We start from the raw sequence: 19,087 nt of genomic DNA on the forward strand, positions 1-19,087 counted from the left end.
GCCTATCAATGTAGTATCTCGCCTTCTTGCCTATCAATGTAGTATCTCGCCTTCTTGCCTTTGATGTCTCAACTCGACAGAGGCCGTTCAAGCTACCAGTTTGTTTGCTGGTATAATATCAAGTCCAATGTAACGATTTCAAATACATGTAATCCTCAAGGTCTGGTTTTATTACACACTGCTAATTATCTTCTTGACTTTCCCGCATGTCTGTTCTCTTTCATCAGTGATGGTGTACATATTTTATCAAACCATCACATACGGGCCTTCTGACCGACCGACAGTTAGTTTGTCTTTTGTTTGGAACTCATTTTTCCAAGAACAATCACAGAATGGAGCAAACTAGACAATAATTTGGTCACATCTGGATCAGTGGATGCCTTCAAGACATCCATGTAGGGTGACTAAGTGTCTCGCCTTCCTCTTCCATTGATTATTTACAATACCAGTATTGATTCCTTCAACGTATTGATTCTGATTCTGATTCTGATTCTGATTCTGAATCTGATTCTGATTGTGATTGTGATTGTGATTCTGGTTCTGATTCTGGTTCTGATTCTGGTTCTGGTTCTGATTCTGAAGCAAACATAAAACAATCAATGATAAAATGAAACAAATGAAATAAAATCCCTACTTTAATACCTGTCTACCCACCATGTTTTCTGATACCTGCCATTGAAAACAGACAGTTCTATTTGACCTAACATTTAATGGCACTTTGGGTTGTTGTTTTTTTTAGAAATGACTGTAAACTAATTTAATACAATGTTTATGTTGAAAGAAATCGAGTGCAATAGTTCTAAGGACATTGGCTGATGCAAAATCTGTCAATGACGAAAGTATCGCGTCAGTTACTTTGTGAGTATAGCAATAATATGGTTGAAATTACTGCCAACATTTTATCTTCAGAAAGACGTGTTTGATGCCTTCTCTGAACTCTGCATGTCGCAGGATATAAGTTAATGGGCCGAGAGATGAAAGACTTAGAGAAAATGAAATCACAGATGTTAATATCGCCGTTGTCCTGACTGATCGTTCACGTGCACCACCAGGATGTTCCAGTGTCATTTCCATCATAATTATTAGAGGTGACCAGCAAAACACAATAATCAGAACTATGAAAATGAGACTAATAGTACTCTTCCTTCCCGCCTTGTAGTTGTTGAGTTGACTTTGATTATTATCATGGCCTTGTTGCCCCCGAGAACATGCCCATCGTGTGTCCTGTATCTTCATCGCATTCTGCTTGGCTTGGTATATAATTCGAAGATTTGCTCCAATGAGGATACTAAAACATGGATACATAAAACCTCGCAGAAGAGCTTGTACGAAACTTCCAGTAATCATTTGTCTCGGAATACACCAAAAAGAAGGTGTCGAGGGGCTGTCCAACAAGTAATTCCATCCAAATCCTGGTGACATGGTAAAGATCAGCGGCAACGTCCAAACGGCAGCTATGATCAACAGTAGTGGTGTCTTCTTTGCCATTGTACGTTGATGATGAAATGGGTAAAATATCTTGTGATATAAATCACATGTCCAGACTACCATGTTAAGCATGACTATACATAAACAGTATATTGGTATCATAGCGATTAACACACAAGATATCAAAGTTGTGTACACGTTACTTGTCATATACGTAATCTCCAGCAGTGGTAAAGCACAAATTCCATTTAAAAGATTCGCCAGTGTAAAACTTATGAAGAAGTAGTGCTGTTCCTGCCGTAGGTTCTCTCTGACAATTATCGCCAGCAAAATGACAAAATTGATACCAAAAATGACGTAGTTTAAAATGTACGTTATGTCTGTCAACCACAAATTGACTGTCAAGTAAGACAGGTCGATGGTAGAAAGTTGAGAAATGGATTGGTTTGAGATGTTCATCTTCAAATCTACCATCGTGAGATAACGATGATTTAAAAGTACAGGTTTCAACTATGAAATGTACTCCTGTGCGAATGAACACATAGAGTGGTTTAAGTTGATTTGTTGGGTTTAATTTATACATGCAATATTATCATTCTAAACAGATGGTACATGTACAGACACACATAATCATCTTTTTCATCATTCTCTTTCTTTGATAACAGAATCTCATTCGTTACATCATGGTTACATTGTATATTTTACATGATATTGATCTGCTGGCCTTTTCTTTACAGACAATAACACGGTAATGATGCAATAACAGAAACGTTGTGATTGATAGGGAACTTGTTCCCATCTTTAATAAGACTTGGGATTGACATTTATAAGATATTGCATAAGACATTTGTTACATGTATATTACAGTAGAAACTTTTCACTCATTGATAACACACACAGCAGGATCCTTTGGCCAATCACAGCGAACAGTGATAGAGCAGTGCTATTCCTTTACAGTGCAGTAAAACAGACTTCTGCTGAAAACATTACACATGGACTTGATGATTTGAATGGCTTCAATTCTTTACTTTCAACTGTTAACTTTGACTACTTCTATATCCTCACAGTGCGTGATATCTATGTAACTGTTTATTTTGCATTTGGAGTTGCCCGAGTGTGTGTAAACAAATGTCATGTTATATTAATCAAATACTAAGGCAACATCGTGTGTACTGTATGTGTTCACCATATGCATGCCCCTGGTAAAGTCAGGGGCTTACATCGACTGACACAAATACAAAGAATATCAGAGACAAATAGACTGGTAAATGTGCTGTCATCATCGGAGGTTTTCCCAGAAACCCTTGCTGGAAATCTGCAAAGTGGTCGACTGCATGTAGGCACTGAGTTGGGCTTCTTTACAAGATTTCAAAGCTTAAAAAGTTACCGAGGTCCTATTTTATTACTTAAAAGCATAAGTAAGTTGATAGCAGTAATCAATACAAGTGTACTAAAGGCAGAAATTAGTCTGAATTGAGTTTTGATTTTACATATCGTTGACGGGAATGAAATCGATAAGATAAACATTCAAGCACACTGTATCAAAGAATAACGGATTCCGGTCACATTTCAGTTCCTCAGACTCATTTGAATCAGTTCATGTCAGAATAAATACATCTCAAAACAAATGACATATATGAAGTCAGTTTGATGTGACATTTGATGGATGTGAAATCGATCACTCTTTGATGTCTTTTGACACATTAATGAAACTTATTGACTGTGATTCAGCTTATTGGGGTTATCAAGTCATTCTGATACATGAGGAGAATACAAAAAGAACATTTTATTAAAGTTTACTTACTTTCCACATCTAAACTTTGAGATATTCATTCCGTCAAAACTATACACGTTGGTGCTATCACTACCTGTATTTTTGTTTACGTTATTAGTAACAAAAGACCTTGTGCAAGACATAAAAAAAATATCATGTCGCGGGGTGGTTTCTGGATAAATGTGAGACCCATTAGCGAAACATAATAATGTTATTAACAAAACACACTAATATATAACGAGAAAGACACCTGTAAAGCAAACGGATAGACACCTGTAAGGCAAACGAGTTGATTTATTTATTGAAAATCCAATCAATTGAAACTATATATCTGTAAAACATTTGATCAATCATAAATTGACTGTTATGATATGGAAACCATGGTAACCTATTAACAGAAGCTAGATTACAAATTTGAAATAATTGGCGTTTACTTTTTGGGCACTTTGTCTTGATGACAGCAAAATATAAGTCACACATTTGTGTAATATTACACGGAGGTTGATAATAAGTAATATAGCTATAATATTTGCTAAAGGAATGAATGTCGTTGACATTGTCACGTTTCATTTAAAGATCAATTCAGCTGTCAATATAACAATATATACCATTCACATTCGGGCTGTTGCTGCAATACCAGAAGCACACTATCTAATACAGACACAATCGTATACTATATTCTGCTTTCGAGACACAAATGATGAATTTTTCAAACAGCTCTACGGTATTGACCTCATCGAACTTGTCCGGGGATAGTTCAGATCAACTCCAACCATTCGTTCCTACATCTATAATGGTATCTGGTTTGGAAATAACAGCGTTTGTTATCAATTACACATTCTTTACGATCGACATCATCATCTTGATCACCATAGCGACAAATCGTAACCTTAGAGGAGAACATAACTACTTCTTCATCAACTTCATCATTGCCAGTGTCATACAAGGGGCATTCCTTCTGCCTGTTGAAACAAAGATTTTGAGTTCTGTCTTGTGGTTTGATCATTTCTTACCCTGTGTCTTTCTCGCCACGTTGTCACCATTTCTCTACATTATTTTCTTTCTCAATATGTTTGCATGGACCTGTGACATGTGCTATAAGATAATGTGGCCGTTCCATCATCAGCGAGTGGTGACTAAAGAACGCACCCTGATCGTCATCATCTTCGTCTGGATAGCAACGTTCGTGTCCTGTATCATCGCTCCTGCTTGTGGCTGGAACGATCTCAAAAAGCCGTACTCGCTACCAGGTTTTAGATGTTCCCCATTGTTGGTGACCACTAAAAGCTTCAGATACTTTATGTTGTATGGCATCTTCTTGCCTGCCATTGTTACCATGGTAACGCTCAACCTATGCATCATCTACAAGGCAAAGCAGTGTGCAAGAAAGATACAAGATTCCTTCGTCGTCGGCAACTCACAACCGACCGAAGATGCTGATAGAAAACTACTGTCATCGTACAAGGCCGGGAGAAAGAGTACAATAAGTTTAATAATCGTTATTTTGATTGTTGTGTTCGGCTTGACACCGATGTTGATATCAATTCAGCTAGTGAACAGTGGTACATTTATTTCAAGAATGTCTCAGGAAAATGCTGGTCTTATGATATCTATTTTACATGTTGCCATGAGTCTAACTTCAACAGCTCCTGCCACCTATGTTGTCAGACATTCTGAATTCCGATCAGCTGTCATCAAGTTATTACTTAGAAAGTCATGTCATCATTGAAAGACTGGTGATGTATCACAAGCCAGAGTTTACAGTATTTCTGCCTACGCAACAATATATGATTACTTTCAGGGAACTTACAGCTAAAACAGGGTGTTCGTCAGGAGACTGTACGTAACACATATACATATACAGCTAAAACAGGGAGTGTTCGACGCCAGAAGACTGTACGTAACACATATACATATACAGCTAAAACAGGGAGTGTTCGACGCCAGAAGACTGTATGTAACACATGTACATATCAACTAAAACAGGGCGTGTTCGCCAGAAGACTGTGTCATAAATATTAATTTAAGTTTCAATGCACATTTCACTAACATTTCACCTTGGGGGAAGGATACCTGTCACATGATACGGTTTGACCCGTGTACACTAGACCGCGACCCCGTTACTGGTGAGTACCTTCCTGCCCTAAATATACGATATTTTCATCGTAATCAGTGTAACCTTTGACCTTAAATGACCTGGGATAATTATTCATGACATCACATAGACGTTTTGGGGTGACTCGATTCCAGGACATGACACGTTCAGGACGAGTTTCACAGTCCTATAGGCTATAAAGCGTTAATGGGAAACTGTCCTAATATAAACGAGGTTGTAAAGAGTTGCAAGTGCCTGAATTTGGACGTCTGCTTGGCCGAAGTACGTGGACTATCGAAGACCGTTTCACTCGTGGTTTCCCCTCCATTGCCAGTCTATGGTTTTACTGAGGTGTATTATGATGTCTTCAAGGTCACATTGATTCACGCCCCATGGAAGTATCTACAGATCCATACTCAAGCATAGTAGCCTCAAAGTTGACAGTTAAAGTTTCAGCGAACGCAGCTAGCCATACCGACAGCATATTTTAGCAAAGTCTAAGAAATTCTTCATATATGTAATAATACCTGTAGTTGTAAGAAATGGCGTTACATCAACAAGGAGAACAGCAAAATATGGCGGATTCCCTAACCAACTTCCAGTATCGAGGTGTAACTTTTCCGTTCTACATTGATGAAAGTAAACTTAAGTCTGATATACGTGCCACATTTCCATGGCGTGAGAGTGATGTCATTGTAGCAGGATGCCCCAAGTCAGGCACAACATGGCTACTTAATGCCTTGCAAAATATGCAAGAGTTTAGTCTGATGAGTTACGGAGACAGTACCGAAGCCCTTTATTTTGAATGGTTCATAGCTAACCCAGAAACTTTACCTGGTATTACAGGGAAGCTGGTGAAACAAATCCAAGCCGGACAACTTCATCTCAAATCTCCAAGGCTGATCCGGTCCCATTTGCCTCTACATTTGTTTCCATGGAAACAAGCCAGAAAGGAGAACGTAAAAATCATCTATGTCACAAGAAATCCCAAAGATGTCTGTGTATCTGTGTACCACCATTTGCATAAAATGTTCCAGGGAAAGAGATCAAATGACTGGAATGGAACGGTTGATAAATTTATCAAGGGACGAACGTTCTACGGGCCGTGGCTGCAACATGTCATTGATTGGAAGAAAGTCGGTATTGAAGACAATGTTTTGCATATATCGTATGAAGACATGCAGGAAAGTTTCAGAGACGAAATTCGAAAGGTGGGAAAATTCCTGCAAGTTAGTTTGTCCAGTGAAGATGTTGACAGGGTTGAGAGGGCGTGCTCTGTAGATCAAATGAGAAAGTATATCGACAAGTATTTCATCCTCGATCGAGCCATTTTCAAAGGGGACTCGGGCGACTTTGTTCGGAAGGGAATTGTTGGCGATTGGAAGAATAATTTCTTAGTTGCTCAGAATGAAATATTTGACAAAGAAATAGTTGGAAAACTTGAAGAAAAGGGTATTTTTCTGAAGTACCAGATTTTATAATTTGACTGTTTACTGTGTATGATCTCCGATTTTGAAGGTAGTCAGTTTTCTATAGAGAGACTTCATCTGTTTCTAGCACGGAATGGAAAAACTTTAAACTTTAAACTTTAAACTTTAAACTTTTTTTTAACTTTAAACTTTTTTTAACTTTAAACTTTAAACTTTAGAAAAACTTAACAAAAGTGAGTCGATAGGTAAAGATTGTCTCCTTGGGATGATATTCGGGGTGAAAATTCTTGCGTTTGCAATGGCATTCGTGGCGATGAAATAATGTCTCGCGTAGGTCTAAGCTTATACAATGTATTATAGACTTGTTTCTTAAGAGCTTTGTTCCTTGGTATTCTGTAGAAGAGTAAATCAGGGATGTTTTCCGCATTGTTCAGACATCGAGGCAAGCAGCAGTATACCATGTATGCCCCAGACAGGAAGTAGAGTGCCACCATGGCAAATTTTGGAAAGGCATATGGAATAATTCGCCAACTTGAAACAAAAGAGAAGTCGGGCTTGGTTTGCATCCCGATGAATGTATAGTTACTGATAACAATGCCCAGGTAGTCTTTGTTGATATATCATTGTTCGTACTAAATATAATAAGCGAGGAAGAAACAATAGTGCATGTATACTGCATTAGCGTGACTTCCGTCGACGTAGCCAGGAAACTATACAACGTACATTTCCATCTTTATGACGTATGTAGAACTTTCGTCCAATCAAGTAGCTTTCAGAGCTGTGACGAAAAAGATTGAAGTATTTTACATATTGCTGTCACGCCCACAGATGACATAACAACTATGAGTGTATACAAATGTTGGGATATCTTAATCCTAGTAGCTTTAGATTTCGGACAACCTGCCATAAGAATAAGCTTGGGCAATATCATGAATATGATATGGTCATGGGACATTGCTGAGCGTGTGGATACCATAGGAGCGCCACCAACGATCGTATCTGAAAAGTGTAAAAGTTGTATATATATTATAAACATTTCCTAGAAATTTAGTAAAGTCACTGACCGTATCTTACCACCTAACACTTAATGTCACCGACTTATTGTTTTGGTCCTGTCTTAGTCCCAGTCCTAATGCAGTTCATTAATTTCGTAGAGGAAAGACACACACAACCATGTAATGCATTAGTCTAGTTCCTGACAGGGACATACTTACTTCATCACGTCACACTTTCTTCACTTTCACTTTGGGAATTAAAGTGATGAAGTAAGTACGTAATACGGTCCTTGTCAGGAACTAGACTAGTAATGCGTTGGTTGCTAGCCCACATCAGTACATGTTGATCCGATACCGCCCCCCCCCCCCCCGGTACAAATCGAAAAATAATTTTAAATCTAAAGGGACGTTTGTTTTCACTACATTTAATTATTATACTTATCTCTGTTTTGAGAAGATGGTGACGTTTGGACTTTTCGGACGTCTTTTTTGACAATCAATAAATCGAATGGTTACATCAGTGATATTCGTTTTAGACTTCAAACACTCCAAGGCTGCAGATCGCTATAGAGATTTTACATTCATTTCTATTTTTTCAAGGTGAAATATCCAACTTTTTCCCCAGTTATTAGTAGTCCTCCAGGGTTTATGCGTTCACACGACTGTTTTGCAATCACTCACTGTAGCTGGTTTAATCATTAGACCATACACAAAAGAACACAGATCGATGTGTTAAAAAATAAATTCTTATTCAAATATGAAAAAAGCTCGGCGACTTGAGCAAGTCTAGTCCTAGATCAATCATTACATTGTAATATGATTACTCACCTGCTACTAGATCCGGTCCAATACCTAGACTGGTACCAGTCCCATGAGAATTTTTTTGATTCTCATAATATTCAAATGCTTTGAATTTGTTACGGTCATCTCAAATTGTGTGAAGGAAAATATGCCCCTCCCATTTATAGTAATTTCAAAAGGCTTAGTGTTTACCCGTCTGTTGGAAATCACTCACTCAGCTTGCTATTTCACACAAAAGAACACAATTTGTTAAAATAAAATGTATTCAAATGAAGAGTGACAAAAGCCCAGGGATGGCGATGGACGAATGAGCTCTTCTTGGCAATGGACTCATGATGGCCGAAAGAACGGCCAAAAGAAAGAACGGACGAATGAATAGATGACAGTACAAAACTTGTTTACCACACGGGGGCTCAGGCTTAGTTCGTCTGGTTTATGAAAACACACAAAACAAACAAACAAACAAACAAACAAACAATCTATTAAATACCGACAGACATGAACGACAGGGTAAGTACTAATCAATATCAACAACGTTTCAAGAAATATTGATGATATATTTGTTTGTTTGTTTTGTGTTTTTTGTAAACGTATCTAACTAAGCCTATTCCCCCTTAGTCTTGCTGCTAGACGTTCGGGCTTTCTTTCGATGCTATAACTATAAGCGAACGAAGTTCGCATGTGAGGGCCTGCCCGAACACTCGGATGTTCCATCCTCGATAGCGTTGTTGTGTCGTATTTTATCGGAAGAACATCCGAGGGCTAGCTGATAGACTAATTCTCCCTGTGATATTACAGTCCCTAAAGCACGCAAGGTTATGTATTTCGTGAGACTAATACATCCATATCGTAAAATCACCGACGTTTTAATGGGGTATGAAAACGAACGAACAAACTGTCCACCAAACAAACAAACAAACAAACAAACAAACAAACAAACAAACGCAAAAATGTATCACACCATTGACAAACATGACAGGTATGAATGCTAATGTATGTTTACTTATTTATGCCAAGGGTTGTGCAACGAAAAATATATTTTCGCCTAAAAAGTAACAGTATAATATAGTGCGGAGACAAGGTCATACGGAGTCAGGCTTAGTTATATGTCAATTACGAAAACAAACAAACAAACAAACAAACAATCAAACAAAAACAAACAAGCAAGCAAGCAAGCAAGCAAACAAGCAAACAAACACACAAACAAACAAACAAACAACATGTAAATTCTGACAAACATGAACAATAGAGTAATTACAAAATCAGTCTCAACAATGTTTCTATGCAACAAGAATTACTGTATGTTCTCCGATATGTGAAATTGTCACTATTGTCATATATCCCTTGAATGTTTTTTGTTGTTGTTAATAGTTTTCGTAAACATAGTTAACTGTACTAAGCCTGAGCTTCCTCTGATAAGATAACCCGGCGGCGTGAGCACGTACGTCACGTAACCCGACGGTTACCGTGAAAGGAACAAAAACATGTCCATCCATTCATTTCTGAATGAATGAATAGGTAGATGTACGTAATAACCCGCATAGTATTAAAACTTACTGATAAAAAAGATGGCTCGGAGAATTTAATGTAAGTCCCGGATGTAGGTCGGTGGGTATCAGTTCTAGGTAAATCTAGGTATAGCCATATTTGGAAAAAAATCAATACCTCTGCAATTTGAGAAAAATTTCTAGATAAAAAAAAGTCAACACGTTAAATTCATTGAGGCAACATGTTTGCATCTGACAATCCCTGACGAAGTGCCCTGCCCTGCCAAGGATAATAATACAAAAGCTCTGACAAAAGTGAATGAAGGTGATTCGTAAAGTTCTTGTTTTGGTATGTAAATGTGTAAATAGTTCCTTTTACCAGACACACCCCCACTGCTGTAAACATACAGATTAATGCAGGTGTTTCGTGTAATATTGTCGAGTTTGAGAACAGGTTATAACATAAGGAAAACACCAAATACATGTACAGACATTTCTTTCCCATTGTGATTTCTTCCTACATTATGCTAGAGCGGGAACAATCGTCCCTTTATTGAAAATCGAAATACAGCTTAGCAGGGGTTGAGGCCAAAGGTCACACAACTATCCTGCCATCTTGGGCACAACTTGGTTGAAGTTTGGCAGTTCGCAAACGGGATGATAATTCTGTCGTAAATTTGAGTGGTTGAAGTGAATAGTTTATATTCTCGTCAACCAAGGCCACCTGGGGATGCAATCCTTTCAGCAAGACTCCAACTTGTGAGGTAGGTGTGACAAAAAATGCACGAGGGAAACAGGTGTTCCCATAACTCGACTGTCCCAATGATCCGTGGACGGACGGCGGGCCGGGCAATCAACCTGGTTTACGTGCGCGTGTCTTTCATATTACAGAGGATGTTTGCATGAATGACAGGTGTTATACGATTAAAATTATAGTGTAACACCTTTCTTTTAGCCATGTAATTGGTGAAAGAAGGCATGCACAACTGCAGAGGTGTGCGAACATTGGTAAAAAATTATGGAAACAGGGCAACTATTTCATTGTTTGGACAACAACTCCGTGACGCCATTCTTATTGTATTGTACAGGAAAGGTGAATACGATATAGTGTCAGACACTACGTTGAAAAGACTCGGAGATGATGCAAATGCACGAAAGTTTTGAAAAGAAAGATAAAACCACCATTAACTTTACTCCGCTAAGAATTTAGCATCTCTTGGGGATGCTTAGGAAACAAAAAATAAAGAGGTGGTCGAATTCGAATGGTTTGGCGTTACCTTGCAGACGGACTAATCATGCGTCCTTGCTCGGGTTACACAAAATGCATAATTCTCACCTGAAGGTCTCGTAATGTTGGCATTTTTGCCTTACCCTGTCATTACCTGTCCAATATAGTTGAGTATTTTTGCAAACTTATATAAACAATTATAACAGCCGCAAATTTGTTTATAATGCTACAATATAAGCTGTCAAAATTTACGTTGATAAATTAGCATATAAATTGCCCTCAGGAACAGATCGTTTAGACGGGGATTGGACTTCAGAGAGACAGTATTTTACAGTTTCCTGTACACATTGTTCATAATTTTGGTAGATTATGTTAGTAAAAAAACACAGAAACCGTACTAATGTGAATGCAGCAAAAAAGTGCAAATTTATTTGAAAATTTGTCAAATTAGGCTGACCTGTCATGTCAAGTGTCATTGACAAAAGGTCGCTGGCCCATTTTGTACTTGTGCTGGTAATTGTCAATTGACAGAGTGGCAATGCCAGACGTGTAAATTGGCATGTTCAGCGAATCTCAAATGTTATTGGAAATTCAAAGATATTTTGTAACTCACATATTGGAATTGGAATTGAGGTAGGTTGTTAGCTGCTTATATATACATCTTGCAACAAATACAAAAAAATAAATAAATACCACTGTAAATACCACCAGTATAAAATAACAAAATAACAAACACACTGGCATAAACCATAGACCCTACACCAGGGTAGGGTCTATGCATAAACAAACACACTTGCACATGTAGAGAAGCCCTGTGATTTAGGAAATGAGGTAGATTTTTAGCTGCTACATACATTTTACAACAAAGAAATACCACTGCTTCAAAAGTGTTCACAGTTTATAGATGGTTTTCTGAGGACTTGTATGTTGAGTTCACCAGGTATTAATAAATGTCCAGATATGTTTATTCCTTTGACTAGCTATTTCACATCTAAAAGACAGCATACATGTACCTGTACATGTATTTATGTTTGTCTTGACACACACCCATGTACAAGAAAATTGCAACTGACTCTGAGTGGGTTGTGATTCAGTTAGGTGTTATAAATGTAAAATATGGCAACTCTCTGATGTTTTGTCCTTTTATGCAAGAGTTAGGAGTATAAATATAACTGTATGGATATGTTTATTCTTTTCACCGATATTTCACATCTCAAAACAGCATGCATGTTCATGTATTTACATTTGTCTGGGCACACACCCGTGTACAAGAAAACTGCTTGTGACTAGGTAGCTCTACAACCTAGGTGTTAAAATACACTGTACGCATGGGTGCATTTGAATAAGTTATATGTGTGCGCTACATAATAGAAACCTGAGACTGTTAGGCATACTAAGTTTTGGTGTGAATGCTGCGACATTTCAACCCTACTGGCCTTGTATTGTGTCTATTCTCTGGGTCAGCTTCTGTGGGCATTGTTAACTCTAAGTTCAAGACAATAATTAGAGTGAAGAACCATTACAGGGTTATTGTAAGATCTGTGTCAGTATTATTCCTCAGTAATTGCTCTATATACTGTCTCATAGAAACTAGTTTTAAGACTTCATTGGTATTTCTTTTCACTTCCCTCAAGTTCCCACTGAGTTACTGTGTCAACTTGCATTTAATTATTAATATTTGCTCAGGGTGGGTGGGGGTGGGGGGTTAACAGATACTGAGTGAGTGTCTGTCTGTCTGTCTGTCTGTCTGTCTGTCTGTCTGTCTGTCTGTCTGTCTGTCTGTCTGTCTGTCTGTCTGTCTGTCTGTCTGTCTGTCTGTCATCATCTGTTCATCCGTCTGTCCATCCATCTGTCTGTCTGTCTGTCTGTCTGTCTGTCTGTCTGTCTGTCTGTCTGTCTGTCTGTCTGTCTGTCTGTCTGTCTGTCTGTCTCTGTATTGTTGGAGCTGTGATGGTATTATTCCTCAGCAATTGCTCTGCATAACTCTCATAAAAGCTATTTGTTCAATGTAAGACTTCATTGGTAATTACTTTCACTTTCCTCAGTTACTGAGTCAAGTAGCATTTATTTGGTAAAAATAACACGTTGCACATAGTACTTGTGAAAGTCTTCAGTTGATTTAATTTCTTACAAAGTTGCCATTAAACTAGGAAATTTACTTATTGTATATTTAACCATGAACTTGATAACTTTGCCAACACCTTGTCAGCATTCAGATTCTGTTTGTTACTTAAGATTTCTCTACTCCAGTGTCTACTACATGTATAAGGTGGTTTTTCGTAGTCACGATGGTCTAATGGTTAGAGTGACAGGTTTGAGCGTTGTTGCTGCCATTTTTTGTCTGAATTTTTAAAGTCCCTTGAACAAGATTTGAACCAAAATTGTGCCCCTGTCAACCCAGCTGTATAATTGGGGACCTGGTAAGATAGAGGTTGCACTGTGAATGCTTTCATCCTATGAGCTTATAGAGGCTGCAATGGATTGTATGCTCCCCAGGGAGTTGAAAGTGTGGTTATACTATCTCTTTAGTTTCATGCCAGGTGTAATGATATAAAGTGCTCTTAGCATAGTGGGAAAGCACTATATAAAAAGTAACATTAATTTATTTGGGCAAACTGTGAATTATCAACGTTAAAGCTACTTTTATGGTTTTCTTACAGATCAAGATGGCATCAGAAGATGGTTATGATTCTAGTATTAGTGTAGGAAACATATCAGGAATAATGGAATACTCAGATTCAGAGTGGTCCTTACCACCAATCAGACTGATGACATGGGAAAAACGTAAGTTGGAATTACTGAATCAAATTATTTACCAGCAGTAGTTTATATCAAATTGTTGAAAAGTTTAGTAATATTTCATAAATAATGGAATACTCGGATTCAGAGTGGTACTTACCACCTAGTAGACTGATGACATGGGAAAAAATGTAAGTTGGAATTACTGAATAAAATTATTTACCAGCAGTAGTTTATATCAAATTGTTGAAAAAGTTTAGTAATATTTCATAAATAATGGAGTACTCAGATTCAGAGTGGTCCTTACCACCAATCAGACTGATGACATAGGAAAAACGTAAGTTGGAATTACTGAATAAATTTATTTACCAGCAGTAGTTTATGTCAAATTGTTGAAAAAGTTTAGTAATATTTCATAAATAATGGAGTACTCAGATTCAGAGTGGTCCTTACCACCTAGTAGACTGATGACATGGGAAAAACGTAAGTTGGAATAACTGAATAAAATTATTTACCAGCAGTAGTTTATGTCAAATTGTTGAAAAAGTTTAGTAATATTTCATAAATAATGGAATACTCGGATTCAGAGTGGTACTTACCACCTAGTAGACTGATGACATGGGAAAAAATGTAAGTTGGAATTACTGAATAAAATTATTTACCAGCAGAAGTTTATGTCAAATTGTTGAAAAAGTTTAGTAATATTTCATAAATAATGGAGAGTTCAGAGTGGTACATGTACTTACCACGTAGCAGACATGGGAAAAATGTAAGTTGGAATTACTGAATAAAATTATTTACCAGCAGTAGTTTATGTCAAATTGTTGAAAAAGTTTAGTAATATTTCATAAATAATGGAATACTCAGATTCAGAGTGGTCCTTACCACCAAGCAGACTGATGACATGGGAAAAACGTAAGTTGGAAATACTGAATAAAATTATTTACCAGCAGTAGTTTATGTCAAATTGTTGAAAAGTTTAGTAATATTTCATAAATAATGGAGTACTCAGATTCAGAGTGGTCCTTACCACCAAGCAGACTGATGACATGGGAAAAATGTAAGTTGGAATTACTGAATAAAATGTTTGAGTAACCCCCAACCCCACCCCACCTAGGGAACCCCAACCCTACATGTCTGCATGTTAAGTTTAAATACACAGGTAAGTGTACAATTAAGCAGATTCTCTCCATAAAGCAGCAGTGAAGAATAGTATGTAGTCAATTTTTATCAGAATTTACTACTTTATTGTAATCGTCTCACTTCAAGTAGACTGAAATATTCATTTGTTGTTGTTGCCTGTGCGCCACAAAACGACAGCAATGTTGAGTATAACAATGATTAATTCGTTTAGTCTACACTCCTAGATGTGTGGCTTCTATTAATCTTCAAGAGGGTAGGCTTTTAAAAAAAAAAGTTTATCAGTCAAGCAGTATCTCTTCATTGTTAATTATCACGATTTACTACTTTATTGCAATCTTTCCACTTCAAGTAGACTGAAATATTCATATGTTGTGTTGTTGTCTGTGCTCCACAAAGTGACAGTAATGCTCAGTATAAACAATGATGAATCATTAAGTCTGCACTTGAAGGTGCGTGATTTCTGTTAATCTTCATAAAGTATAGGATAGGCTTTTTTAAGGAAAAAGTGAATTGGTATCTCTTCAATTGTTTTATCAGGATTTCTACTCTATTGCATGCAATCTCAGGACACATTTGTATGTGTCTGCACGTAATCCCCACTAAGTATAGGATAAGCATTTTTTTTCAAGTTAATCAGTGATATTTGGTGCTAACTATTATTGTCATTTAAACAAATTGTGTTACAGTTGATGAGTTGGTAAAGTATGTCTGCATTTTCAGAAATGTTTATATAGCTCAGCCTTCCATCCCAAAATTATACTTAGAGAACATTTTTTTTTTGAAATAGCTGATTTCTAGTCGTTGTAATTATTGTAGTAGACATCACAGCTAAAAGTAACCAGAGATCTGAATGACACAGATCACAATCTCTAAACATAAATGTAAATATCAAGGGATACCACACTCAATGAACCCAAAGCAAAACAAACAAACAATTAGACAAAAATGCCTTTTCCCCACAAAACAAAAACCACCAAAAAAAACCACAAACCAAAAAACAAACAAACCAAAAACCTCACATCTGTCATTAAGTTATAGTAGTCTCCAATCGTCAGTTGCAAAATAATTGTAACTGTTCAGAGATACTGTAATCATACAAACAAAACCAAAAATAACAGAAGGAAAAACAAACAAAAGACATATGTTGCTGACTTAAAGCAGTTTTCAATCTCCAAATTCACATCAAAGGTAAATATTAATGGACAACAGTTTTAATGAAGTGAAACAAGACAAACAAACAAACCAAAAAAGAGCAACCCTACAGTTTCAGACAGTTTCAAAAACAGTGGTACATGTCAGGTACATGGTTTACTATGAATGCATGAATGGATTAGGGAGTAGTGCAGGTGTGTTGAGGGGGTGGGATGCAGGTGGGTGTGATGTAATATAGTTTATAGACAGAATCAGATAGTGACAGGTAGTACATGTGAATGATTATAATTTAAGGATGGTCTGAACAACAGATCTTTGATTGGTACATGTATGTGTATGTATTCTAACTAGTAGACATACCATTCATACATACAAACAAACACCTGGGTTAACAATGTATGACCTCGCAACAGTATCAAAAAGAGAAATAAGTGAGCTTTTACATGTATATAATTCACAATACTCCATTTTGTTTTACGTAACTTTACACTGAGAATTCTTTGGCAGAATAATGCCACTGTAAACAATACATTTCTACTATGTAGATAGTAAACCCAAATAATTTGAGGACATTGCACTCTTCCTCAAGAGTGTGATGTTACATATCGGTAATAGCTGCTAGAGTCAATATTTAAGTGTGACAGAACTTGATTCCTTTGACAGAACTTGAGACCCACTGATGAAGGGAGCTCAGTGTCTTTGGCATATTGAGTCAGAAATGTGTAATTTGTGATGATACTGTTATGCACGAGTCAATGTCAACCCCCACCCTCCCCACCTCGGGGCATAGTGGGGGATTTGGAAATTAGTCTTATAAAATTTGTTAAATGCCCCACCCCCTGGGGCAAGACATTCCGGAAAATCCCCACCTAAAACAAGTAAAACGCCCAACATTTCCCACACCCCAATGGGTGGTGCATTCAAAAATTCTGACTGACACACAACCACTCTTTTACATCTGTGAAAATTACTAGGGAAGTCAATATGAGGCAATTGCCCCACCCCCTCACGCATTGTTTCATGGCAAACACGGCCTAATCCCCCACATTTGTAACATATCGCCTGAGGTGGGGTCCCTTGGGCATTACATTAACTCGTGCATTATGCAAAAAATATATTAGCCCTTTGCAGAAGTTAGCATAAGAAAGATTTTCATCCAAACTTTGTACAGTAATTTTTACATTACATTAATCATTACATCAGTATATTATGAATTAATTTTTATCACCTTGTTATGCAACACTTGTTAATTCTTCTATTGTGGAATTTAGTTATGAAACTGCTTCTGAGCTTCATATAGGAGTTATATAACTTGTAATATTTAAAGTTCTATCAGTGTAACAGCAAAGGAACAACAAAAGGTGGGAAACGGTTTTCATGTTGTTTGCTGGGGTTCTTTTAGTATAGTTTATTGGCAGTAGAACAAGGTTAGCTGGTAATTTCAGTACAGCTTATGAATCTATGTCTGATTTGCCATGTGTATTTATGTTACAGTTTAGTCAGTCAGTAGTACAGGTTAGCCTCGGCTGGTACAGATATTAACCCTTTCAGTTGCTATATGTGTAATATGCTTGTGTGGTATTAGAGCCAACCTGGTTTTAGCACTGAGCTAGCCATGTGTTAACATAGGGCTGGTACAAGCATTAACCATTCCAGTTATTAAACTTAAAAACATGCTTGTGAGGTGTTAGTGCCAGCTTAGAGTTGGTACTGAGCTAGCCATGTGTTAACATACATGTAGGGCTGGTACAGGCATTAACCATTCCAGTTGTTAAACTTAAAAACATGCTTGTGAGGTGTTAGTGCCAGCTTAGAGTTGGTACTGAGCAAGCTTGGTGTTAACCTAGGGCTGGTACAGGCATTAACCATTCCAGTTGTTAAACTTAAAACATGCTTGTGAGGTGTTAGTGCCAGCTTAGAGTTGGTACTGAGCAAGCTTGGTGTTAACATACGGCTGGTACAGACATTAACCATTCCAGATGTTAAACTTAAAACCTGCTTGTGAGGTGTTAGTGCCAGCTTAGAGTTGGTACTGAGCAAGCCTGGTGTTAACATACATGTAGGGCTGGTACAGACATTAACCATTCCAGTTGTTAAACTTAAAATCATGCTTGTGAGGTGTTAGTGCCAGCTTAGAGTTGGTACTGAGCAAGCCTGGTGTTAACATAGGGCTGGTACAGGCATTAACCCTTTCAGTTGCTACCGGTAACACGTGTTGGCCACCAGGTGAACTGTTACATTTTGTAGTACCAACCTGGTGTTGTTAACAACATGTTGACCCTGTATTAGCACTGAACTAGCTAGCCCAGTGAAATAGTAATTTTTGAGCTGCACTGTAAATGCACTCAAGTTCTGAACTAAGGTTATAACAATTCAGTTTTACACCCAAGTATAACAAGTTAGCTGTAATAGAGCTCAGTTTCTGAAACAGAATGTATAGTATGTCTTGTTTGAATCAAGTAGAGTGAGGGAGCTGTATAAGTTCTTCAAGTTCTGAAGTAGGGTTAGAGAAGTTCACTTTCATGCCAAGTAGAACAAGGGAGGTGGTAACCTGAGAGGACTTAGCAATTAATCATTAGAATGACTGTACAATGTACGTTTTGTATATACATGTATTTTATAACTTTGAACAACTTTGAACCGTAATATCTTATAATACTATGTGGAATGTCTGAATAATTAGTAAGAATTTAGTCAAAATTATGAAGTCACATTTCAGGTGAATATAGGTGTTTAGACAAAATATGTAGATTGGGTGAGACCACCTCCCAATACTGTCAAAATATTCAATTTTTATTTATTGATATCATCAGTA

At 37.3% G+C, this 19,087-nt stretch overlaps 4 protein-coding genes across 4 annotated transcripts in view; 3 read left to right on the forward strand and 1 right to left on the reverse strand.

The window, feature by feature from the left end:
- Positions 1-885: 885 nt before the first annotated feature.
- Positions 886-1,488, reverse strand: LOC144450549 (uncharacterized). The gene has a single exon (XM_078141194.1). The coding sequence runs from the start codon at positions 1,486-1,488 to the stop codon at positions 886-888; it is 603 nt and encodes a 200-aa protein (XP_077997320.1).
- A 2,507-nt stretch (positions 1,489-3,995) lies between these two features.
- LOC144450550 (uncharacterized) lies at positions 3,996-4,931 on the forward strand. The gene has a single exon (XM_078141195.1). It carries the CDS (start codon positions 3,996-3,998, stop codon positions 4,929-4,931), a length of 936 nt encoding a protein of 311 aa, XP_077997321.1.
- Positions 4,932-5,839: 908 nt separating this feature from the next.
- LOC144450552 (sulfotransferase 2A8-like) lies at positions 5,840-6,778 on the forward strand. Its single transcript, XM_078141196.1, has one exon. The coding sequence runs from the start codon at positions 5,840-5,842 to the stop codon at positions 6,776-6,778; it is 939 nt and encodes a 312-aa protein (XP_077997322.1).
- A 7,126-nt stretch (positions 6,779-13,904) lies between these two features.
- LOC144450553 (SEC14 domain and spectrin repeat-containing protein 1-B-like) overlaps positions 13,905-19,087 on the forward strand; it is a 35,715-nt gene continuing 30,532 nt past the window's right edge. The window contains exon 1 of the mRNA XM_078141197.1: positions 13,905-14,022. Within this exon, the coding sequence (XP_077997323.1) occupies positions 13,905-14,022 (118 nt within the window). The remainder of the gene's footprint in view (positions 14,023-19,087) is intronic.

Source organism: Glandiceps talaboti, chromosome 20, assembly GCF_964340395.1.
Source record: "Glandiceps talaboti chromosome 20, keGlaTala1.1, whole genome shotgun sequence".
NCBI classification, from domain to species: Eukaryota; Metazoa; Hemichordata; class Enteropneusta; family Spengelidae; genus Glandiceps; species Glandiceps talaboti.

Bases quoted from the DNA above. Each gene is read 5' to 3' on its own strand.
- LOC144450549 (XM_078141194.1), bottom strand. From the start codon at position 1,488: ATGGCAAAGAAGACACCACTACTGTTGATCATAGCTGCCGTTTGGACG.
- LOC144450550 (XM_078141195.1), top strand. From the start codon at position 3,996: ATGGTATCTGGTTTGGAAATAACAGCGTTTGTTATCAATTACACATTC.
- LOC144450552 (XM_078141196.1), top strand. From the start codon at position 5,840: ATGGCGTTACATCAACAAGGAGAACAGCAAAATATGGCGGATTCCCTA.